Source organism: Diorhabda carinulata, chromosome 5 (genome assembly GCF_026250575.1).
Source record: "Diorhabda carinulata isolate Delta chromosome 5, icDioCari1.1, whole genome shotgun sequence".
Lineage (NCBI taxonomy): Eukaryota > Metazoa > Arthropoda > Insecta > Coleoptera > Chrysomelidae > Diorhabda > Diorhabda carinulata.
The window spans coordinates 12,473,716-12,501,157 of NC_079464.1; the positions used below are offsets into that span (position 1 = coordinate 12,473,716).

A 27,442-nucleotide genomic window follows, 5' to 3' on the forward strand; every position below is an offset into this window, starting at 1 on the left:
AAAACAAATATCTTTGTTTTTTATTAGCTACATTATTGTCCTTGATGATTTTGCTGATAAAATTAAAACTTTTGAAGTTATTCATGAAAAAATGTAAAAAGTTTCGATCGTTAATACATCTTTTTTTTGCCCACTCTAATATACATATCGTCCGGAATTTCTATGTTAGCTATAAGATATTTATTATTTTTTCCACTACTTGCAAACTTGAGGATGAAATTAAATTTTTTTCTCTAACCTTACTTAATCTCAGAACGACCATGATTTGTCATTCCTTACGCTTATTATCAATGTGTCAAAAATCAAATTCAATGCAAATTTTGATTTAACACTAATTTTAAACTAAAATTTTGATGTTGCATTAAGTAAATTAGTGCACTAAACACGTTAAGTACCATCTTGTGAATTTAAAGTAAATTAGTTCACTAACAAATTAAGCTAGTGCGGTATCTACTTATGAAAAAATTTTGTAGAGTAAAAGTTGCTTACATTTGGTCAATCTATCGTTATACAAGATCATTTTGACGAAATAAATAAATTTGAGGCATAAATTTTCACATTTTCAATAATGCAAATTGGTGTTAAAAAATACTCTGGAAAGGTGGTCGATGATCAGAAAAAGTGATTGAAACCAAAATATATGTTGCTCCAGACATAACTAATATTTTATTCAAAAAATAGTGTGCAACTCTTTTCAGGGGACAATAAAACACGTTTATAGATAAAAAATATATTACATATTTATAGGTTATGTAATCGTTACTCAATCAAAATCTCATTTTATGCTTAGATTAATTAGATGCATTTTTCGAATGACCCGCACCCAAATCACCCGTATTACACGGTATACTAGGGATTTTCGAGCCCTGTTTAGAAAACCCAGAATACTCGGACATTATAGGTTTCAATGGTGGTGGTAAACCTGTCATGGAGGTTTCTCCGGTCTTATCCAATAAAGTTTCTTCACAGGTAGAATCTTCTAGGAACGGAATAACGAAATTATCTGACTGTATCGATATTTTGGATTCATTTTGCACAAATACGTTGGAAGGTATTAGAGGAGTTTGTGTTACGGGACACGAGGATCCCATAGGAGAAAATGGATCTGAAATGAAACTAGGCGTTGGAGATTTTCTTTTATCAGGTGTAAGATCTTCGGCGATACTGTTTTCGGTACTTAAATCGGAAAAATCAATGTCGTAATTTATTTTCGATAAACCTAAGTAGCTATTATCATCTGGTGTAATACTTTCAACGCTTTTATCAAGAGCTGGAGACAGTAGAGCCTCTTTAGTACAGGATTTTTTAAAATCCAAAGGTTGAGGTACTGTAAGACATGGTATAATATCCAATTGTAACTTATTTTTGGTACTATCTAATGCGTTCATTTGACTAAGCGATAAATTTTGTAAGTAATAATTTTGATTTGTAGTGCTGGTTTCTTCTTCTGGTGGAATGATATTTTCTGTTAATTTGTCGGATGATGATGTTGCTTTGGTTAAAGTTAAGGTTAATGGACTTTTTCTCGGTTTGATAATCAATGGAGTTCTTGCTAGTACTGCTGTTACGCTTTCACAAATTTCTTCCTGTAAAAATAAAATAATAAATGATTTCATCTTAAAAAAAATGATGATGTAACTACCAACTACATGGAGTACAAATCAGTCAATTAAGATGTATCAACAGTATACATTTGATCACTTTAATTAATTTTTAAGATTTTAGAATAACTTATTTGATCAGCCACGTTTGAACTTGAAAATTTGGTTAATTATTTAATAATAATTGGTGTTAGTCAGTCATTTCTTTCCAGCTGAAAATTTGTAAGCTGATTGTTTATATATTGCTGTGATATATAAAAAAATCAGCTAGTAGTGAGTCGAGGAAAACCTGGTCAGCTGATGCAATAGATGCTTCCTACGTAATAACTTCCAAAGTATCAGTTGACGGTTTTTCCCACGAAGATAAAACCAGCTGAATTATAAATTATTCACATCTACATATAAGTTATTTTCAATAAAATTTTTATTTGAGAGAAAATCACTGAAAATATAATTTTTTTTTCATGTTGGAGGGGTCAACTGACGTACAGCTGACTACACTATAGTATAGTCAGCTGATTATTTTGTTTCCTCGAGATATTACGATAGTTATAGTTTCACAAATTTCCATTCTTCTAGTTGAATCCAAAAATTGTAAAGACCGATTTTATAGACTTATCAAAATAGACATTTACCTTTTACCAAAAAGTTGTTGAATTTTTGATTACCGACAAAAAGAAAAAGATTCAATATTAGTTGAAAAAACCGAGTGGATACTAATAGAAACTGTTTAATCTTCTACAACTTTACAAAAACCTTTTTCTGTACTCAACGTCCAAAGAGTAATTAGTTTCATAGAAATAGAGAAAAATGTTAACTTCATATATTTTTTTGTATAACTATCTCGTTTCTTTATTATTCACTTAATCTATAAGCGATAAAGTGAACGATGCAAAATGAAACGTTGTCAGCGTTTATGATTCAATTTGAGGTAGAAGACAAATTTTTAATTGGGAGATAATGACTAAGTTTCTTTTTTTTTCTCATCTCATCCCACCCACCGAATACACTGTTTACACTATACCGACAGAAGGTGAACAGCTTATCTTCTGTTCCTGAAGACGATAACTTGGTTATCGAAACGCACATCAGACAGTGTAATTATGAGTGTTGGTGTAGTGTTAGTGTAAACAATGTATTCGGTATGAATATAACCAACAGTTCCAGATATTCTAACTTAGTGACTGTCAGCAGTCTAGCCTAAAACCTTCGAATATGATGCCTACCAAGTCTGTATACAAATCAGTGTAGCAGTGGCCGTTTTTTTGATTTTGCTGTAAAAATGATTGATCTAAAAATAGACAACAGATTGTTGTGAAATTTCAGATAAAACTTGAATTGAAACTTATAAAGCAATTGAAACAAGTGTATGGCAATAAATTTTTGTCGCTATCACAAGTATTCAAGATGGCCGAGAAGATGTTGAAGATGATTCAAGTTCGAGTCGTCTTCCTACTTCAAAAACGGAAGAAAATATAAAAAAAATCAGCAATGTTCGATCTGACCGTTGGCTAAGTATTCGTACCATTTATGAAATTATTGACAAGGAATGTGTGTGATAAATTTTACTCGAAAATTTTAACATGCGAAAAGTTTATGCAAATTTGATCCCTAAAATCCTTAATATTTGTATTGACATTTTGAATGCGATTAAAAACGAATTAAACTTATTAGAAAATCTGTGCGTGTCCTGACGAAACTGTCAGTACAAGATTTCCTGCACTGTTTCGAACAATCGAGTTATATTTTTATTCACTCTAATTGAAAATTAATGAGAACGATTTTCTAATTGTAGAAAGCTATCTACAGGAACGCGAAACACGACCTTTACCTACGTCTCCACGTTTAGAATTAACGGCTCAATACTTTACAATGTAAAAAAATGCACAATCATTTTCCAATTCAAGTCAAATCTTGTTCGGGATTTCGCAATAATTTCAAGGCATAATTACTGGAAAATGCCTTAACGACATCTGCTGAAATGGAAACAAATAATTCATAAGAATAAATACTTGCTTCGGTCGGTTGGTTGGGAAAAGTACTGTAGTCAAAATTCCAAATAATTTTTAAATACTGTTTAAGGATGTAGGTTAAAGATGCATTTATAAACTCTTACGATCGCACCCGTCAGCTTTAGACGTTCGAGTTCACGTTGGAAACTATTTAAAAAGTTTAAAAATAATCTCTCAGCTCGAACATGAACGCGAGCGTTTGTTTTTTATTAATCGCACTTCGTAATCTATTTAATTTACGTTGAATGCGAACGAGGGCGTGAGCGTGGACGAGGTTTATAAATTGACCTTAAATCTACCAACTCAATGGTAAGATTTTTTAATTAATTAAATATTCGATATTCGATACTAGGGAGAATCAATAAGTTGTCAAATTGACTCAAGTATTTAGATCTTCAATTGCGCTAACAGTTCTAAATTATAGTGTACCATTTTTTAAATGACAGTTGTTAAATTTTGAGTTCATTCTTTATAATGTGTTTCCTTCTGCAAAAGAAGAAGAGGAAAAACAGGAGCAATGCCATTATAGATCTTTTAAAAAAGTTGGAGAACAAAATTGACATCATTCCATGAAAATCCTGGAGGATAAAGGAAAACAATTCACATTTGGCATGTTTTTTTTAATGGAAAAGGGCTAATTAATAGGCAAGACTATACATATGTATGTATTATATCTATAATAAATAAACTTGTACACGACATTTTTTTAAAATTAATTTTGAGAATCTCCAGAATGAATTAATCGAATTCGTTTAACAAAATATTTCAGATAGTAAACGGTTTATGTTCACCGATCACCCAACACAAATTTTACTTTGAGGGATGTCAGTTATCACATGATAAATACTAAAGTAGATCACTTGTATGCATATTCTACAGGATCGGATTAAGCCAGCGGCTTGCGGGTGGCTATAGCCCTGTGCCCTAGGTGTTAATATAACGTATCAATATATATTATTGTTTTAATTTTTCCTTAAGGGGGCCCTGTCATTATTTTAGCCCCGGGCCTTATAAATCTTAATCTGGCCCTGATATTGTACAGACTTATATAATAGTTTCGCTCAACTTTCGATGGTATTGAAACTTCAAACTCAAGAAATAAGAATTTTGAAAATAGTTTCCTTTATTAACCCTTAACTCCTACCCGCGGCAAATACCAGTATTTGATCGATCTAAGCGGTCAAAAATTATTATGTACTTTAACGCATTAACGGCTAGCGTTACTTATATGTAACACTGAAGAATGATTGTGAAAAGAGGTAACAGTGCGATATTGCTAAGATGAATGTGATCAACAGCAAATTATTGTATATTGGAGATTTAGAAATCACCTGTTAAACCAAACCTTGAAATTTCAAGTGGACTTTTTGTGTATAGGAGGTCTGGCTATTAAATAACGAGACTCCAATCGAGTCTCTTTCAAAGCAGATCTTTTTCTAACTTTCAGGGAAATCTGAACAGACCCTTTGACGCAAGAGCTTTTGGTCGAGAGTCAGATTTTTTACCATCAATAAACTTTTATCATGCGTAATTCTTCGTTTAAAATTTTTCTAATCGTTTCTTCATAGAACGACCGCAAAATGAACATTTTTGCGATTCCCGCAAAGTACCAGTTTACCAGCAATGTGCCCAAAGTATCTTTAGGATGTTTTATTAAAAACTTCGTTTTATGTTTGTTTCATCCTTTTTCTGTTAATAAATGATTTTATTTCGATCTGTTTTTACTAGTAAAATAGAATAGTGGGTCACCTTGACTCTTGCGAGGATAGTAGTTAAGGGTTCAAAATAGCCTCAAAACTTTCTGTTTATCCTATACATTAGAAATGGATCAATGAAACACAAAATTATTCATACAAATTTATTTTTCAAAATAATAAAATTCATTTATTGAAACATTTTTTAAACTTATTCTCAGGAATCGCCTCTTAAGCTATCAGAGATTTTCTTCTATAGTCTATCTTGAAATTGCTTATTTCAGAAGTCGTTGATTGCCCACCTGACAATTAGAAATTTCCACGTTTTTTTGGAAGCGTTGTATACAAGTCAGTCACATGCTCCTTAGATAAGACAAGACATAGACAAGGACGCTAATAGACATGTAGAAGCATGTCTATACATCTATGAAAATGCAGATACTACGAAATCGATTTACAACAAGTTCTGCACCATATTAAGAATTTGTTCATGTATATGAATCTCCTGAACAAGAAGCGACAAGATCGATTTTTGAGAATGCAGATACTACGAAATCGATTTACAATAAGTTTTGCACTACAGTAAAAATTTGTTCATCGATATAATCATTGCAGCGATGTCTGTGGCACTAGTAACTTATCAAAACACTTGTACCAACCAAAAAAACCTGAACAAGGGCGCCAATAGACATGGAGATTTAGCTACTACGAAAAAATCGTTCAAGATGACAAAAAAAAGTTTGAGCCCTTAATATCAATATTTAGAGGTGCTACATCGTGATTTTTGATTTCTCATTTAAATTAGACGGGATTTATTTTTGGAATCTCAATGTTTTTCAACGAATTATTGTGTGGATAACTCGGTTAAAAGTTATTCGCAGTTAAAGTTCAACCTAAAATAATATATGATGACTTTCACAACTCTTTATAGTTTTCTATAAAAAAATTGTCTTGAAAACATAATTTTCGTGATTTTTCTCATTTTCAATTTCCAAATTTATTGAGAGAAACCAAAAGAATTTGTTTGCGTAAATTTTTTCTGAAAGAAAATAGAATACACTTTAGGAAAACCATTACCCTGAGAGATAAACATTTATCAATTTTTTTAAACATTTTCCGGTTTTGCAAATCCACGCAAATTTCGCGTTATCAATACCTATAGTTTTGAACTATCAATTTTCATAAAAAAATACATACACGCATAAAACACAATGTTGATATTAAGCATAATAATTTCCTATTTAAAATTGGGCAACATTGCACGAATGTAACTCAGACAGTGATACAGCCTCTTGTGTTGGAACCCTTAGGATCTGTTAATCATCTAGTTAAGTGATACAAAGTTGCCCTCCATCAACGCATCGCACCTAATTTTTATCTTATATGAGTGTGACTGTAAAGAATTATGCATTTACCTACCTAATTTTAAGTTATGGTATTCGTTAAGATTGTACACTGACCGCTCCTAATGGGAACCAACGTCATAGTTAAGCGATTCCAAGTGTCCCTTAGTCACTTGAAGTTCCATTAAAGTATTACTTACTTATATTTTATATAACTATTCATAGCTTTTGTGTACAATGGAATTTTGGTATTTAATGGGGTGATACGAAACTTTTAATAGTTTTTCGTTCGTCTAGTTCGGTAGTCGGATTATTGAAACCAAATTTAATTAATTATTTTATTATTTAACGAATAGTTTATTTCAAAGTAGTTTTAATGTTTTAATACAAAGATTATGGTCAACCATCATTGGTTTAGACTGAAGATACATTAGAGGTACATTCACCCTACCATTTTTTCACTTATAAAACAGATATTTTTTTGTTTTGTTTCACACAGAATTTTAAAATAGTTCAAGCGACAGTTACCTTCAATTTTTGGATATCCTCGCTCAATTTGTGAGTGGTATTTTGAACTGTTGTCGTTCGTTCAGAAAGTCCTTTTAATAGAGAAAGGTGTTCGCACAATTGATGCATACCTTCGCAAGCAACTAATGCAGATTCCCATGCGCTGACAACTGTCAACTCGCCGGACATGTAAGCTTCGAATTCTTGTTGCGGCATATTCAAAGATTCCGCTGTTAAATTTTCGATAAAGGAAACGGCACAACACTGTAAGAACAAACATTAATTTTCAAACTGTTGTCATAAACACGTATAGTAGAATCTGATCCGGCGCTCTCAGACAGGTGTGGAGGGGAGGAACTCACGTTCATACTCAACACAACAACTGACGATCGGCCCAGTAACCTCTTATTTCGTGTGTCGTGAACATCTATTCTTTTAGTGTTATTCTCAACGTTGCTGTTTAGTAGGGGATGGATGACACAAACCGTCGTTTCAAGGGATATTGCTATAGAAGGCCCTTCTTATTTTGGATAACTGAATTGGTCACCCAGAAGGATCCGAGTTGAAAAGTTCAGTGATGTTCTTACTCCCTAACGTAACCCCTCTTTTAATAATAACCAATAGATCAACAAGTTATCCAAGCAGTCAAAATGTAATACAAAAAAGCTCTGCTGTACAAGATTTTGTCAAAGATAGTGTCCTGAACTCATTAAAAGAAATGATCTAGGAGGAGTCCTGGGAGCAACTTATTGCAGTATATGACACTGATGGTGCAATATAAAATGATGCTCAAGATGTAAAATAGGAAGTTTCTCTTGCTACTAAAAAACCTGAGCCAAGAGAAACGATCGCCGAAAAACTTGTTGATGAAAGCGAAAGTTTAACTATAGATGATGTAAGTCTGTGGCTAGTCGGCGAGAAAGAAGAAAACGGCCAGTTTGTGACAGACCGTGAAATAATCAAAGATGTTTTAAGTACGAAAGAAGAAGAAGAAGATAATCGAGATGAACCGTCTGCTGTTCACTTAGTTAGCCATGATGCTGCAATGGGTGTGGAATAGTCGACAAGAACTGTAAGTCTTGCGTTTCTGTTTACAATAGGCAGAGCCTGAGACGATTATTTTTTGAAAGTCATTTTTCAAAAGAAACAATTAAACTCTTTTTGTCTTTTTACTTAAAACTTTTTCCAGTAATCCGGCTTTTTCACTAGTCCGCCACAACCCTAGTCTGATATCTGCCTGATTAACGAGAATCTACTGGACTTGTGTAAAATCCCGGTGACTCGCAGGGTGATTTGTACTACTTTGTAATGTGAGTGTCTCTGATGGAAAGAAAGGAAATGTTGAGCGTCATTTCAAGATAGTTCACAGTGGAATTATCCGCTGAATTCCACTCTGAAAAGAGAGTAGATGATGCAGTTATAATCTCAGCTAAATGCGCAACAGTCAACTTTTTTTTTGAAACTTTTTTGAAAGTTGATTGAAACTGCATTTTTAGATACTGCAGATAGATTATTTGATAACTTCAAAAACAAGGCTGAGATTATGTCTGCTATTAAATCTGTTCAGCTTCCTGCTAATACAGTGACGTGAAGAGTTGAAGCTACGAGTTGTGATTTAGTTTCACAGCTTGAAACTGATTTTGTAGTTATATTTCCTTACAGCTTGACGAATCAACTGATATAGTTGATACAGCTCAATTGGCTATTTTTTTAATATGGTATTCGAAGATTTTGAAACAACAGAAAAGCTGGTAAAAGTTGTGACACAAACTGGGCATACAACTGTGAATGATATATTTCAAAAGCTCATGGAATCTAAAAACAGTCATGTGAAGAAGTTGGTGGCCTTAGCAACGGATGAAGCTCCTGCAATGTTAGGCGTGAAGAATGCATTGCCTTGTGTTGTAAAGACAATGACATACCAAAATTTTTGTCTTCCTATTGTATCATACACCAGCAGTCATTGTGTGGAAAGTTCTTAAGTATGAACAATGTCATGATAACAGTTGTCAAAATAGTAAATAAAATGAGAGCACATGCACTTCAAAGACGACTGTTCGGGGAACTAATTAAATAATTAGAATGCCAGTATTGTGATCTGTTGCTTCATACAGAAGTTCGTTGGCTTATTAGAGGCGGAGTTATGCAAAGAGTTGCTACATGCACTGGTGAAATTCATGAAACATTGTGAGCACCTCAGCAAACTGGAAGATCCCACATGGCTACAAGATGTTTCCTTTTTAACCGACATAACTGGAAAGCTGAATAGCTTAAACTTGCAGCTTTGAAGCAAAATAAGAACATCGGTGGAATGATTTCAGATGTAACATAATTTTCAAAAAAACTCGAGCTGTGAGAAAAGAATATAACTCAGATTGAATACAAACACTTTCCTAGTCTGAAGCAGATGTGGATTGTGGACAAACAAAATCCTCCACAACACCCTTACATTAACTAAGTGGAAATTCTTTCAGACTTAAGACAACAATTTGATAAACGATTCCAAGATTTTGAAAGCATATTGATTGTGGCACAGTTCGTCTACTCTCCCTTTGTAGAGATCGATGCAGAAGATTTTTTAGTTGGTGTTGGTGGAGATCAGGCTGCCGTTGAAGTAGAAATTGATTTTCAGAGTGACCTGTATCTAATAGCTAAAATGGCTGGCCTCTAGTTTCCAAAGACAAGTATCCAATTGTGGTACAAGTTACATTGAGATTGAAAGCTATATTCAGTTCTACATAATTGTGTGAAGCATATTTTTCAAGTATGAAATTCATAAAAAAAAACAAATACAGAAACACTGACTGATGAACATTTGGACAACTGCATCAGAATGGCAGCTACAACATACTCCAATCTTCAAGAAAATACTTGATGGCCAAAAAGAGTTCCACTACTTTCATTGAAATGAACATTTAGACTTTTTGTGTTAGACTTCATACATATTTTGATTAATACTAGAATTAAATGTTCGTTTGTAATAAACTGGTTTCAATTTCATTTTGTGTACTTTCTTTGGCCCAATATTCTTAGGTAGCTCACTAAAAGGTTTATAAATGTTAAGATGCTTCACCAACTCAATAGTTTGGCGACCACTGTTCTAGATATTGAGGAAAATTCGCATAAGACAACTAGAGAACTTGACCTCCACCGCATTTTGCACTTACAGTTAAAAATTATTTTTTTTCCCAATAGATGGATTGGGAGACGTGGAACCACTGAATAGCCGCCTAGATCCCACGATTTGATTCCACTCGATTACTCCTTATGAGGTTATTTAAAATCTAAAGTATATTTTGACATACCAGACAATATTGCTGATTTAAAAGTAGGATAACCAAAGTAATTAACAAAATAACCCCTAAGGTCATACAAAATGTTTCAACAAACCCTAAGAATTTTACAGATTCAACGACGTCAATGGTGGTGTTATTCAATAAAAAAGACTGCAATGTATTTTTATAAGAGAAAACGTTGAGACATAGTGGTAATTTGAAAGAAGCGCTTACCAAATTTGTAAAATAGTACCCTGCTTCGCCTTGCATTAACCTGGAATCCTTGCAAAATCTAGTAACATACAGTATGTTGCTCTTCAATCTAGCAGGATTAGCTTTCAACACAACAAAAATCAAAGCAGGTAAAAATTCATCGGCGCTCACTGGACCACCTTGACAATGTTGTAATACCTCTACCACACTTCTACAACATTTGACAACGCAGGCGAGTTTTTCTTGTGGCGCTTTCATCGAATCCATACCGAGAAGATCGTTTATTGCCGTGTAGACCAAATCTCTGACTTCGATGCTAGTTTCACTGATGCAACAATCTAGATGATGGGCATTCACCCAACTCAATTTGCGTATTCTGTCTTGGATAGTTAAATCTTTTTCTTCGTCATTAGTTGTTTGTGGACAGAAAAGAAAACTGCGAAGAAAAATTATATTTTTTCATTTATAAAAATAGCGAAAGATAAAAAACTATATTGGAATTGGAATAAACAATAGAGAAATCAAAATATGAAAAGCGCGTGGAGGAGAAAACATAGAAGCGGAAATATTTAGGATAAACAGGAAAGGGATAGATATTAAAGATATTCAATTTAGCCCGAAGTACAAATAAAATACTCAAAGGCTCCGAGGAAAATCAATTGGTACTACTATATATAAAAAGACGACATAATGACATCGTAATAAAGATAAGGGAATTAATTAGTATGAGGAAAATAGGAATATGAAAATGGAAGATCTTAGGAGTTTAAAATGGAAATGGGAGTTTAACATGGACATAGTCGCAGTTCATTTTTATTTATACTTGTCATGAAGAGAATGATAAAAACAATAAAAGAAAAATACTATAAACTGGAGACAATAATTGTCTACAAAGCTAGAACCGGAAAAAACAGACGGATTAATATACGCAGATGCGGGTAAAGTTAGCCCAGGTTTTTTCGAAATTCAAAAAATTAAAAGATGTCCTGATTTTTGCAAGGTTTCTGCTACTTGTGTAGACAAAGTTCACCACTTTCGTACTCAACACAAGATTTTTTTTGCAAAAGTAAGGGTTGTGCTGAGTTGTGTTAGCATTTTAGTCCACGGTGCAGTCAGCACGAAAAATTATTTTGTCGAAATTAGTAATTAAACTTCTACACAACCTCTTGTGATTTTTGGAATATTAAAATACATTTTGAAGTTAGATGTGATTCGAAAATCGAGTAATTTATTATCAAAATAAGGTAGTTGAACAAAAAACATTGTAAGACGTTTGTGTTAAAAGTGATTCACAAAATAAATACCACATCGTAGATAACAATTACCTGTAAAGTGTGATCATGCTGTACTTTTCGAAAAACTCCACTAATTTCTCCCGCACTTCAATCGGTAAATTTTCGTAAGCTGGATATGAGTTAACTCGGTTGTTATAAAGGTTGTAGTAGTTCTGTGCTGTTTCTGCCAAATCTTCGATTGGCTTTGTGTCTAATTCACTTAAAATTTTGTTGGAAAAAGCTTGACTGCACCTGAAGAAGTCCTTCTTAATTCCTTCACCCCATTGACAAAATATGGAAATGAACTCGACCATTAATTTATCAGTATCTGGATTAGGTTGCCTTAATATGTATTTTTCTGGTCTACTAGCATCTATAAAATAACGAAACAACGATTTTTTCAATTTCTTTTCAACCAAACTTAAAACTCCCATTATTCTACCGACCGAATTCAAATAAAGTCATAAATTATTGGAAGTAATAAACTAAATTGATCTTATTCCGGGGATTATGAAAATATCATTAGTTTGCTAATAGATAATTATGTCCCTACACTTAAATTGCTATCTTCATAAAATGTTGATTGAAGTTCTAATACATAATTAATTTACAACAGAGGCGGATTAGCCCAACTCATACGTTTTCAACATACAAAATTTTGCTAAATTTTAGATGAAAAAACTTAATTTTTTTTTCTAACCGAACAAGTTTTTTTTTTAATTACACACGAGAGTCGAGAAATTTTCTCAAATGTGCCATGAAAACGCGAATTTTATATACGAAATACAAACGACATTTTATGTACAACTATGAATGTGTATTTATACTGTGTAAAGTTTACAGGATGTTTCAAAAGGATGTTGATAGTTGCACGGTTCGTGTCAACTAGTATTTAACATAACTTATTCAATATTAGATTTATTGAGCAAAATTTCAAGTGAACTCAAACATCATTTAATTTTACACCAAAAAGTTTGCTAAAACTCGATTCTGTATACTGTGTTCAGAATATTTTGATCGTTAAAAGCTATCAACTAGTTCAAGAAGGAAGAGTGGGGCTACAGCGATTACAGGATGTCTGACGACGTATTTTTATGTCTTTGTAATGACAATGAAGGCTAAAGTAGCAATCATCCAGTCTACATTGATTTCAAGCTAAAACAAGCACGTCGTCGGGGTAGATAAGTGTTATGAAGCTGTTGCGAATCTTCGTGCAAGAATGTGTTCTAGAAAATGTTGGTGGTCAATATTTGCCTACTTTTTAGATGTGTCGTTGTACAACTCGCAAGAAAAAATGTATGCAATAAAGAGGCTGACTCTTTATTCGCATTTTGGAGATATGTAGTTTGAAGCTTGCTCGTGACAAATGGAACTGCATCACATTAAAGGCAAAAGCTTATCAAACATTTGTCTACCACACAGAAAGTCACTGTGGAAATCGATGTCGAGGAAACGCAAAGTTCAAGTGCCTGAAATGCGATGAAGGCTTGAATCTTAAGTGTTTTATGGACTACCATGAAACAGGCTCTTTATCATAATATACATGTTTTAGTAAATCGATTACTTTTTTCAATAAACGACTTAATTTGACAACAACTGTCAATTATTTAGCATGGTAATCAAATTAGGTACTACAAGAAACTGCAATAATTGGTTGAAAATATTCGTCGAAAATAGAAAAACGACGATATGGATTTATCACAACTAGAAAACAAAAGCTTACCTTTGTCGGGGAATAACACACTTTTCAAAAATTGTTTGAGATATGATAATTTTGGATGTTTACCGTAATTTAGAACATGACGAATATGAGTTATATAAATTTTTGATATGTTCATATTTTTGTGAAATGACGTTAAGACGTCAAGTTTAAAATGGAAATTGCCGAAAAAAATTTGAAACTTCCATAAAATAATTTGAGCATTGTGAAAAAACCAAACGGAATAAGTTTTGCCTATTACAAATATGTTGTCATTTATTTAAAAAGAAAAATTCATCAAATATATGATAAGGGGATAAAAGAAAAAACTAAACAGTTAAACAAGATGGTAGGTAAAGTAAAAACGTGACGATCATTGATAGTAAACAAGACGATGAAATAAAATAAGACGATACACAGGACAGTAACGACGTGTGAATATCTGAGAATTATTTTCGGAGGAAGGGACAATAGAGGTTGGAATAAAATAATGAAGAGAATAAATAACCGCCATCATACTATTCACTAAACAAGATAAGGGATATACCAAGATGGTAGCGGTTATCCATGTTGAACCACTAAAACTGCTATTAATGAAAAAGGCTCTAATGATATGGTTTTCAAAAATCACTAGGAACAGGCCCTGCAGAACCGAATATTCAACTTATTACACAAAATACGGAAACTAGGTGAGATGCCAAGCTAATGGGACAAGGCAATTATTTGTCCCATACATAAGAAAGGAAATAAGGGTGACTGCGGTAATTTATTCATAATTCATAATACCTTAGTAGATATTATGAATAAAGTGCTAGCTTCATTCGAAGCAGGTTGAACAAATACTGGGACGAACAAGTAGGGGAGTATCAAAGGGGATTTAAAAAAGGAAGATCGACTAGAAATCAAACAATACAGAATGATAGCTTTGAGCAGGGACTGAATTTGAAGCTATTTTTCATCGACATTAAACAGGCATGATTCAATAATGAGCTCTAGCAAAACTTGGAATACCTAAGAAATGAATACGATTGGTGAAAATGACACTGTACAAAACCGAAAATATTGTAGCCATAGAAGGAAGTTTATCCGAAAAATTCTAAATCGAAGAAGGCTTAAAACAGGGCGACCCGCTGTCAACAGTGTTATTTAATTTCCTACTGGAGGAGATTCTTAGAGATGATAGTGGATAACGATTCCAAGGAATGATTTATAATAGTCCTGGCACATGCAGATGACTCAGTGAAAACTGTTTACCTTCAGTCTCTGAAGACGATAACTTGGTTATCAAAACGCGCGTCAGACAGTGTAATTGTAAATGTTGGAGTAGTGTAAACAGTGTGTTCAGTAGAATATCAGAAACAAAAAAATACATTTGTATTAAATTGATATGAGGTATTCACGTAGCTCAAACAGATAAGTGAAAAAAACATTGGAATTTTATTGATTTAATTGAGTAAATTCGTTGTACTGACCTTTAACATTCGACGTCTTCCTGAAAACTGGTAAGCTTTTAAGATATTTGTTTTTCTTATCCGTTTGTTGTCGTTTCTTTTCCTCAAATTTCGAAAATCCAGACATATTAGTCTTCGATTGTTCAGCTGGTAGAGTCTGATACGACTTTTTCTGCCTCTCCAAATCCATTTTATTTCTGTAGCATTGTGAACAGTATCCTGAAAAACAGCGCGAATATTAATAACGAAACATTTTAGGAAAAAAAATATTGAGATTGAGAATTCAAAAATTTTGTAAGTAGTAGGAAGATCGCCATATTGCGTGATGTCATAGGTATAAAATAAAAACTGAACATATAATACAAAGTGAATATGAAAGTGTGTCTATCGGTTATTCTAAAATAAGCGATTAAAACAAGTTTTTTTTATGATGCCAAAAAATTCGAATATACAACAAAAATGGTCTGAAAGTGTTAGTCGTTTTGAATATCCTACGGGAATCATTTTAGTGTAATTAAGATTCAACTTAAACTTCTTTTAACATTTTATAGTAATTAAGTTCATTATTCTTTTAATTTTGATTTTCTAAAAATTTAAGAACTTGACCTATGAAAGGTTTATTTACTTTATTCTTATAATTCTACATCTTATTCATAAACTTGAATTTGCGTTTACCGTTGCCGTTCGCGGGTGACGTTTTCCGTTTGACGTCCGTAGCAAATTCTACATCCTATTCATAATCTTGACTTTACGTTTGCCGTTGCCGTTCAAGGCAAATTCTACATCCTATTCATAAACTTGACATTCCGTTTGCCGTTGCCGTTCGCCGGTGACATTTGCCGTTTGTAGCAATTTCTATATCCTATCCATTAATTTGACTTTCGGTTTAACGTTGCCTTTCTCGCGTGACGTTCGTAGCAAATTCTACATCCTATTCATAAATTTGACTTTCTGTTTGCCGTTGCCTTTCGCGGGTGACGTTTGCCGTTTGACGTCCGTAGAAAACTCTACATCCTATTCAAAATTTGACGTTGCTGCCGTTAACTGAAATTTTTGTTGTTTTTGACGTGTTATATGTTTGTATTTTTGTTTGTTATTCAGTATTTATGGAAAATAACGATCGGGAGGAGCTTGGGCCCCGGCAGCTGCGGCATGCCTCGATTAGATATTTTTATTGGACTTTTTTATCACACTTATTTACAAACTTTATTAACGTCTGGGAATAATTTATAATCGGCAAAATTGTCTGTAGGTATTATTGAAATTACTTAATAAATACGTGATATAAATTTCAGATTCCCTAACGAATATTTCTTGATAATTAAAAACAAATTATTTTGTAGTTGCCTGGCAATACTTTATCGACAAAAACGTCTGGAATTTTTTTTCAATTCTAGAAATAATAAGTTAGAAAATAAAAGAAATTCAAGTTGCCTAAAATTATCTTTTCTTTTGCAAATGTTGCTCAGTAGCGAAATAACCGCTAACTCGCTAGAAAACTTTCAGGACTGGATTCGCCAATTGACTAAATTGTAACTTTTCGCAACTTCAGCTTGCTTAAAACATTTTTTCAAATTTTGTCATCAGTTCTCCGAATAGGGGAGCTTTTTTTATTGGATCAAACAAGACAAACGCAAGCGGATGTGATTGGTTCTTGCTATTGGCTATAGCTAAGGAAATTGCTACGAACATTTTTCTGTTCTATTTGTAAAGCTTATATTAACTGATTTACTCTCATTTGTTTTCATTCTTCATATTTTTGCCAGTTTTGTATTCTGTCAAGTGCAGTCTCTAAGTTATAAGATGCTCCTGTGGAATCTACGTGTGATGATATAATGTGATGATTATATGATAATAGAGATTATAAATTGTTACGAACAAGCTCGCAAAATGGGTCCTTAGGCCGGCCCTGCCCAGCTACAATGGAATGTTAAAATTCGGCGAATTCGCGCGGCTTCTTTAACATTTTTTATGAATGCGATTTTGATGTGTCTTTTTAGAACTTTTTATTATAGCGGGCGGGTTATTTACAGTATTTCTTCTAAATGATTTCTATCAAAGTCTATTTATTTATTTCTTTGGATTCTTTGTGGAATTCTATTTGTGGTATGTAAATAAGTTTATGTAGCATAGTAAGTTTAGTTTTGAATAAATAATCGTAGTAAAAAAAAACGAAATAGTGAAAGTAATTTCAGAAATTCTTCAAGTGATATTGATAAGTGAATTATTTTAAGTGTTAAGTGTATTGTGGAGTGTGTAAATAAATTAATAACATAAGAGACAGTGTTTATTAATTCACCCTACGAATAGAAAGAGTGTATAATGCTGACGAAACAAAAGTTACTCACCATCCCAGTCAGCATTTCCATAGTATTTACACCCACTTTTACATTTCAAATCAGCCTGCTTAATCCTCAGGGAAGGCTGCTTAGTGGCATACATGATGTACTTATAAGATCTCTGCAAAGTTAACACAGGCATCTTAATTAATTGATTAATTATTATAACCCTTAGTCACTAAAAAAATAACACTAAAAAATTATAGTCTGTCTTTCTTCACCTTCAAAAACTTATGCTTTCTTCATATTTTTTTTTTATTTTTTCACAAACTTATTTGTGATGAATTTATTTCCTAATAGTAATAAGAGTTCTGATGATGATTATCGAGGTGGCACGAAACTGTGATCGTGTGCACACAAGTTAAGTTCTGTCATCAACATTTGTACAATTGGAAACTGAGGGTATTTGAGAAATTGGCAAGATACTTCTTTGGATCCTTTAGATTTGTTGATTGGAGTGCAGCAAACAACACCAAAATAAATATTAGAAGATTCGCCAGGATCAGCCATTGGTTTCAGACTTTACGGAAATCAGTATTGGCCACAATTTGAGTAATTTTTTTACAAAAAAAAATACACTTTTTATTAAAAATGAAAGATTATCGTTTCACTGTATAATACGTGATGAAATAAATTCCCAACACTTAACAACACTGAAAATGATAGACTGTTTGTGATTTTCAATATCATCTTGTTTATATATAAAAATCGTATCAGTAATGAATAAACATAGGCGGGACATGCCGAGTTCAGTATGATAATAAATGAAAAATAATATACAGAATGGTTCAAAGTATCTCCAATACTGTGATGGTAATTTATCGTAAATAAGAGATTAAAAATGTTTTTTGAATTTCAAGGAAATCCATATCGACCTTAGTAAGCTACTGGTTAAAAACATTATCAATTCATTATAAGAGTCATTTAGAATGTTGACATTTAGTGCGTTCAGTAAACGCAGTAAACAAATTTTATGAAAATTCTCAAAAAATCGAAATCTCGTTGTAACTGTTTTGTTGATAAATCTGATATTTCAAAAATCATGATAACCACATAAGCACTGATGTAAATTCATATGGTTCAAGATTAATATGATTCCAAAAAATAATATAATCAGTCACATTTACCCAATTGCATTTTTTGGTATAGAATTTTTCACGATCTAAGAAAGTCACTAGCCTCCAGTTGATATACGAAGATGTATTGATATCTAGTTAGCCTAGACTATGCATAAACAAAATATTGCGTTACCATAGCAACGAACAATAACTTATTAGAAGTGTCAGTGTAAAGTTTGACGTCAAAAAAGTAAACCAGAGTTACGCAATAAATTAAAAGAGAAAAGATATCCACCGAAATTGTGAAAATCGAAAAATTGGAGTATTGAGCCATCATCAATTTCCTGTATTTAAAAGGGTTAAGAGGTAAGCAGATTTACGAAGATATGCTTAATACCCTTGGTGATCAATGTCCTTCGTATATGACCGTGAAAAATTGGTCTGCAAGCTTCAAAAGATGTAAATTTTCTATTGAAGATGATGATCGATAGGGAAGGTCAGTTTCTCTATCAGTCTCCGAAAATATCGATGCAGTTCATGACATGATTTTATTATTATCATTTTTTTATAGGAATATAATTCACGTCAATCCAAAAAATGGATTCCCAAATGTTTGAATGTTGACCAAAAGCGTGCAAGGGTAAAAGCATCGCGTTAGATCTGTACTCGATTAGAAAACAATATAGACTTCTTAAACCGAATTGTTACTACGTATGAGACTTGGGTACATTTCTACGATCCAGAAACAAAGCAATAATCGATGGAATGGCGACACTCTGTTTCTCCAAGAATTAAGAAGTTTCGTGTCCAAAAATCTGCTGGAAAAGTTCTTGCTTCAGTTTTCTGGGATTGCCATTGAGTAATCATGATTTATTTTTTGTATAAGGGTAGAACAATAGCTGGAGATTACTATTCGACATTACTGACCACTCTACGGGAAAAAATTAAAGATAAAAGACGCGGAAAGCTATCCGAAGGTGTTTTGTTGCCACGCAAAAAATTCATGATTTAGGATTTGAATTACTAGAACACCTCCCTTATTCACCAGATGTGGCTCCGTCCGACTATCATCTCTTTCCTCAACTGAAAAAAAGTTTAAAAGGTAGTAAATTTTCTTCCAACGAGGCGGTAATAAAAGCGGTGGAGGTCTAGTTTGCAAAGCAAGAAAAAACATTTTTTTTTTAAAAGTTCTAGAGACTTTGCAGGTTCGCTGTAATAAATGTATCCAATTAAGAGGAGAATATTTTGAGTGATAAAATATTTTGACATTGAAATTTTGTTTGGTTCTATAGTAGGCTAAGAATTTTTCAATATATCCACGTAAAAATAGATTTTAACTTTCTGTCAATCTCTTCTAAGTTCTGAAATACGAATAATTTATTCTGAATATGACATTTTTATTGAAAATTGTTTACCGCAATTATCAGTTTCTATTTTTTGTTTTAGTTTGATAAGTAACGGAAGCACACCTATTCGATTGGCTGAGCTTTGAATTAAGAAACTATAAATTATGTTGGAAACTCGTGAGGAATGTGTATGAAAATGAATTGGCAACCTGTATTATATAAATTGAATCTAGAATAAGGTATTATTTGAAATCCTATCATGACAACAGTGATATTCTCAAAAAAACAATGTATTCTTATTTTCTTGGTAATAACGATCGCCAAAGCTCAGGTATCGGATTACCTCGAGGACAAGTTTTCTATCGAATAAACTATTTGTAGATAGAGTTTAATATACTTCATTCATTGAGAAAAGTGGGTACTTATCGACGATATTTATCCCATCTTCATTTTATTTCCAGAATTTAAAAACAGCTAAATTTTTTATTTGTATGTTGATGTAAGATAATCCTTCAAAAATAATATACGGCACTTCTTTTTAATAATTAGAATAGAAAATTTGATAAGAAGAGGTTCAAGGTTCTCCAATATGGCAGTAACTTGATCATATTGCATTCTTTCGATAAAACTATCAAAAATCAACATGAACCAAAATATTTATCTAAACTAAATAGAAATTATGATAAATTTATGATCAACATTCGATTCTAATTGAAATTTGTTGATAACAGAAATATAATAAAAACAGCATCACTGCTATATTTAATTTAAATTCAAGGCGAACTTTGAACTTGAGCATTAATCTAGACAGGGTGTTTCAAAAACAAGTGATCCCGTTTCTAGGGTAGATAGAAAACTGAAAAAAAAATTAGGAGTTTGCCCAGTAAAAAATTTTCGTAACTCGTATTCGTATTCAAGTTAAAGGGCATTGAAGATTAAATTTAGTTGATCAAAATCCAACAGTTAGAGTAAACACAAACAAATACGTCTTCTTCAAGTACTTGGAGGATACTCAAAAAGCAACAGCTACATCCTTATCACTACAGATATATCCAAGAGTTCTTGCCAAACGATCTACTGGTTAGTTGATTTTTGTCAAACATTACAATGTACGTATGTTTAACTCCCATAATGCGCACTACTGGTGTGATGGGAATGTCAAAAGGGTATCCATTACCAACACTAATTTAGAGTTAATTTTTGAGCAGCAGCTTTAGGTAACAAATTGATAGGTTGTCCCATTCTACCTGGAAATTTAAACGGTGATATATACCTGAATTTTTTAAGACATTAGAAGATTTAACGTTGATTGAGCGGAGTCTTCTTTTTAAGCACGATGGAGCTCCACCGCACCTTGATAGAATGTTTAGTAACCATTTTCCGAATCAATGGATTGGTATAGAGGTGCAGAAACTTCGATTCATTGGCCTCCTCGGTTATGCAAGAAAAGTACAGAGGTAAAGATTTTATTAACCATTTCTGAAGTAGATCCAGTAAATAACGGTTTCATGAAATCAGCATTAATTGTGTTAATCTAGCCATTTTTAAAAGTCGAGGTAAACCTTAAAATAAATCCATGGTACGGAGCTCTTTCAGGATAATATTTATGTAACGTTTCCTTGTTTTTTTTTTAAATTATGTTTCTTCGTAACAAATATTTACTTAATAGCAAAAACAGTTTTCTTGACATGATCATTAAAAAGCATTTCTATATCTTGACTCTACCTAACTAACAAAATAATCACGGTAGTAAATGCACCTTTGAAAACTATCCTTTTATTCTTATCCTGAATACCCGTGATTTGCAAAAATTCGTTATTTAATAATAAAATAGTTTTTTATCATACACTGATAAAAATTATTCGTCGTAACGGTTCTATCTCTTATTCGATGATCCTTCAACTTTTTTTAATATAAACTAACCGCGTGTTTGAAATATTGCAAAATATTTTATCACATCTGTTACTTTGACTTACAATTGATATTATATTTCTATAATTATAACATTTATTTATCAATAATTGACATTTCAAAAGACTTTTAGACATTTTATAGCGAATATAAAAATACAATTTCACCAAAAGTGATTCAAATCGTTAGAGATTCTTATTTCATGGATTATTTAATTTCATTTATTCTGTTTAAATAATAAGATTTCTATATACACTCAAGATACAACGAAAACCTAAAAAATGTTACTATCATAAAATATTTTAATAAAAAAAATCCTGAAATACGTCTGAGCACAATTTTTGTCAGCACTAGGTGTCAGTATTTAATTTTTGAGATAGACAAATAAAAATAAATATTTATAATTTGATAGAGAGTGAGAGAGAAAAGCTTTATTTTCCAAAAATTGTTATCTAAGATGACAAAAACTAAATAAAGATACAAAAAAAATAAAGTCGTTTACAGAGTAGAAGGCACTTTCCGGTAAATATGTTCTCAAATTATTGCGGGAAAATATCAATTAGCAAGTGATTGTCCATTTTTTTAGATTGTAAAATATTGAGCCCTCAACTAATTCTGAACGTGGAGTAGGTAGATAAAGGTAATGGTCCGCGTTCCTAAGTGGATAGTCGTGCAACGATCTTTCTGAAATTGGAGATGCGCGCTTACGAATTAGGCAAGCCTATTCGAATTTTTTTTATTTAAAAGAAGTCCCTGCACTGAGTCCTGCTGTTCAGTCCTAGTAAATATCTAACAGCTCTCTTTTGTAGTTTGAAGATTCGCTAAAATTGAGTCAATTGAGTTCAATTCTAATATATAACTTCCATATCAAGGAATTGTATATAACAAGCCCCAAGAATTTACATATTTAATAGAGGCAGCAATGTATTTTTATATGACAAAACTTAAGTTTTAGAAACGTGGAGACAGAAGATTAGAATCGCACTAGATATGGTCCTATGAAGGGACTCGAAAACATTTTTAATGTAAAACCATCAGCCCCAGATGAGTATTTATTTTTGATGTCATTAATTGTACTGCGAAGATCTGCTGAAATTACGGGCATAAAGAAGAAACTGTGTAAGTTAGTATTAGCATCAGGAAGATATGAAAGCAAATCACGAGAAGAAGTTATAGAATTGGATAAATTTTAGGCTACATTCAAAAAGTAATTCTTAAAATGAAGTAGAGATTATGCTCGATGAGGTCTTATTTCTAAGATTATTCACAATGGACCAGTTTCTTTAGAAACAGTACGAGAATTGGCGAGTCTCCTATTATAATAAATATCTTTGACAGTTTTTATTATCTTATGATAAATTTTTCTGTATAGTTTCACGTAAGACATTATCCGAGAATTTTCTTAGGTAACATATTTTTTGCAGATATACGTACACCTTTAGTGGACCAGGGTTTATTTTGCTTATTTTTAAGGGAAAAGAATTGATTGCCAGACTAGTTAGTGTCATGGCTTTATTGCAGTGATTCCGAAAGTGGTCCAGGTGTATCCCCAGGAATCAACGGGAAGCTCCTCAACAAAAGTGAGCTTGAACTCTCATCTGGAGCAACAGTCTCAGAAGTTGATAAAAAGACTCAACTATTAATGACCTCACCGACAGTCTCTTCTCAATACTTTTACTTCGTATTACAAGTAACAGCTGCAGAAGGCATGTTTTTTAAATTAAAGTCGCTTAACCTTAACCTTAACATTTTTAGAAATCAAAAATATGCCTTGTTACAGCTGATCATGGAAGGGAAGATAGAAGACAGGCGCGACCTGGGTAGAACAAGATTTTCATGGTTGAAAAACCTTCGAGATTGGTTCCATATACGTGATGCCGTAAATCTAATACGCATGACTGAAGATCGTGAGGAATTCCAAAGGATGATTACCAACCTTCATTAGAATGAAGCAGGCACCGGAAGAAGAAGAAGGATAAGTCCACCGATAAACAGGTGGCGAAGATCTTACACCAAAAACACCTTGGCCGACACCCAGTAGGCTATAATATTGAATACTTGCCAAACAGTGCGCAAGTTTTTGATGTGAACTAATCCTTTTGGTACTTTGTATCCGGGATAGGTTAATAATACCGACTCTAACCCGAGTAGTGCATAAGTCTTTAGCATACTAATAACAATGATAAATAAGCTTCCTTCACATACAAAATTGATACATACAAAATTAAAATGTACAGGCACGTCATTTATGGAACAGAAATGGAAATAACGAAATTATGAGAGAAAATAATAGAAAATGCCTAGTGAAATGATAGAAGTACGCAGACTCGAATGATACAAACACATTAATAGAAAAAGTGAAGAAGAAAGATTCAGAAAAATATCAGAAGAGGAACCAGTTGTAGATGGAGCAAGGAGAAGATCAACAACAAGATAAGAATTCAATGTAGGAGCTGTAATTTGTAAATAAACAGGAAAAGGCTACAATTCAGAATTGTGCTCAATGTAAAACAGCTAAATTTTAGTAATATCGGAAAACCTATTCGTTTAGACCTTGTATATATAAAATAATTTCCCAAACTATGCAATTTTGCGATTCAAGTTATAATAAAAAAGTTTTTGCATACAATTGTCCGAATAATATGGGATTTAGAGCAGATAAACTATTTATTTCCCAACATTTATGTGTTTCTTTGACCTTGTTCTCTGATTAAAAAAGTATTTCATCATTTTGTGGGCAATTTCAAAATTACATAAGAAATTAAATTCAAATTATTACTGTAAATTAAATAACCTCAAAGTCTTAAATATATTATAAGCAATGCTCTCAATAATGTTCACTTATTCAAATTCCTTCCCAGATTATTCTTTTTTCATACAACAAAATCTTGACCAAAATAAATTTAACTATTTTTTTCAAATTAACTTTTATAGTGTATAGACTCTGAAGACTTTAACTTGGTTATTGAAACACGCGTCAGACAATTTTTACAGTGATTAATGTTTAAATCTAAAAAAAAATCTCAAATTATCAATCCACTTTCAAAATTATGATCTAATTAAATACGTAACTCTTTGATTTGGCATATTTTAGTATATCTATTAAAATAATAAAAAGTTTTTCATGATAATTTGTTTTTATTTTAATAACAGATGTTTGTGAAAGAATTATCAATAAATCGAAGGTAAAACAAACTACTGAAGAAAAAAAGTAAAAACAAGAAGCAACAAAAGATGCTCTAGTAGATGAGTTTAGCTCTGACTACGACATAACTGTAGTGTTAGTTGTTAGTGCAACGCAACCTTTACTTTGTTATTCTTGATGTGTCAGAGACGCAGATTTTTTTGATGGATGTCATCCAAGTGATAAAGCAACCACATATTCGAAAGGGCGAAGATTCTTTGATCTGGTTTTTCTTAAGTATTTATGTCATAGCTAGGAATTTAAGTAGGAATAAACCTTATCTATGTTTATTTTTGCATACAATGCATCCACAACGTGTCACTATATGGTGCGCATTATGGTCTGAAGGAATAATTGGACTCTTTTTCTTCAGAAACGTTCAGTCCAACAAGAACCCAGAGAAAAGCGAAAAGTAGATGGACGTTAGAAGAAGTCTTGAGGCATTTACCGTCAAGCCAAAAAGCTTATATACTGGCTCCGAATTAACTCCAGCTCACTGAACAAACTGTCTACGATTCACTAAAGAACATGTTAATTGGACAGACCAACAATGCGGCTCCGTTCTCTTCTCAGACAAATCTAGAGTATGTCTGCAAGGTAGCAATGGAAGAGGACGAGTCTACAAAGGATGAAAGGACCTGAATAAAGATTCGCGCAGTGTTGTATAAAACAAAAAGTGCCTTTTAGAAGGGGTTCCTGGATGGTCTAACAAGAACTCAAAGAAAAGCGTGAAGTGATTAGACAGTCAGAAGAAGACTTAAAAACAGCTAATCTTAAGAAAGCGATGCATCCACAACATGTCACTATTTGGTGCGTATTATGCCCTGGAGGAACAATTGGACTCTTTTTCTTCAGAAACGTTCAGTCCAACAAGAACCCAGAGAAAAACGAAAATAAGCTGGACAGTCAGAAGACTTCAGAATTTTTTTTGACAGTATAAAACATACTAAGTAACATCGCAATATTTTGTTAATAGGTCCCTTATTGAGTATCATTAGCAATAGTTAAAAAAATGTGAAAAAAATTTGTGGCTTCAATTTGAAGACGAACGATGCGCATCAGCGCTCAAACGTAAAATTCTTGAATTTTTTTTGGCGTTATAAGAAATAAGTTCATCACAATTTTTAGTCAATGGTCTTCTAATTAGATGAAGTTGCTAATGTATAATTTTTCTACTTTTTAAGCCTTTGGATCAGAAACGACAAATATGTACAAAAACACCATGTTTTAAAATGTTTTATGCACATATCTGCAATTTTTGTTTGTAAAATTATGTAGCCTATTTATTTTATAATTTTATATATCTCCTCTATTAACATTTTTTCGCAAAAGTTCAGTTTATTTCACAATAAAATATTCATGGTAGAAATCCTTGAATTACTTCACATGGGTCATTTGTTATTAATTCTCAAAAGTTAATTTTTATATAGACAAGTTTGTATTTATATAAAAAACTTGCAAAAGGGCGTCAATGATGCTTTAGAAGGATGTGAAATTAACAACTGCTTCACTTTACTAGGAGTCTCATTGTTGTCTATACCTAGGGATAGTAACATTAACATTTGCTGTTTTTCAAAAAATGTTACATGTTAAAAAATTACAGTACTTACTACATTAAAAAATATAAAAACGCATGTATAATAATTTTTAAATAAATTATTCGATTAGAAGGAATCAACATATTATTTCTTGATTGGAAGATACTTTGGAAACAACATAAAAAGAGTAGCCGCATATCTGCAAGAGAGTGATGATCCCAAAATCCTTATTTTTTACCTTTCAAAATTGAAATCATAGTAAATAATTGTACTCATTAATAAGGTGACCAGATGTCCCCAGGATTCCAGTGGAGGTACTCAAATGTCCAGTTAGATTCAAATTTTGATAAAACACTCAATGATTTATAATATATAGCTAACATCATTTTCAAATGTTTATGGTATAAGAATATGAATTGGGAAATAATGAAACTATTATTCACAGGAGTTGAGTTACTAATGAATAAATTTACTAACAGAAGTTGTATTTCCATTAACGACAATATACTGTTTGACTGCATAACAAAGTTTCAAACATTTTGAAACAGAACAAGTATCGTAATATTTGAGCCAGTACACTGTCTGCCTAGTTCCAATGCACCAGCGCAGACAGTTTTCACTCTGATAAATATCCGTAGTTTTATATATTTTCTGCTCAAGTTTTTTATTTGTAAACTTTATTTTTTCGCTAACATCACTTGTTTCTTCTAAATAACGAATTACATTTTGGGTGGGTACGATTACAAACCCTACTTTACAATTTAAAGTACTTTTCGAACCAAAACTCTGGTTGTTGTTTTGCTTTAGTGTTTCAAAATTATGATCACCTTACTTATTTACTATATAAATAATAATCAACAACTGTTTACACTTACCTTTGATTGAACACACTTAATTAAAATCAATTTGTAGATAAAATAATTTTTTAATTAATAACTTAATAATATAACCTTTATTTTTCTCAAATATGACATTGACGTAAAATTGACAGTTTAAC

General features: G+C 32.3%; 1 protein-coding gene across 2 annotated transcripts; it reads right to left on the reverse strand.

Moving 5' to 3' along the window:
- Positions 1–714: 714 nt before the first annotated feature.
- On the reverse strand, positions 715–27,442 carry LOC130893822 (rab5 GDP/GTP exchange factor). 2 transcript variants are annotated; one of them, XM_057800226.1, is made up of 7 exons: positions 27,321–27,442; positions 17,418–17,529; positions 15,091–15,288; positions 11,971–12,292; positions 10,667–11,081; positions 7,179–7,421; positions 715–1,586 (listed from the first exon to the last, which is right to left on the reverse strand). In XM_057800226.1, the coding sequence occupies exons 2-7, from the start codon at positions 17,509–17,511 to the stop codon at positions 792–794; spliced, it is 2,067 nt and encodes a 688-aa protein (XP_057656209.1). In that variant the 5' UTR covers positions 17,512–17,529; positions 27,321–27,442; the 3' UTR covers positions 715–791. The 2 variants fall into 2 exon arrangements, with proteins under 2 accessions (XP_057656209.1, XP_057656208.1); XM_057800225.1 differs by lacking the exon at positions 27,321–27,442 and having other exon boundaries at positions 17,418–18,083.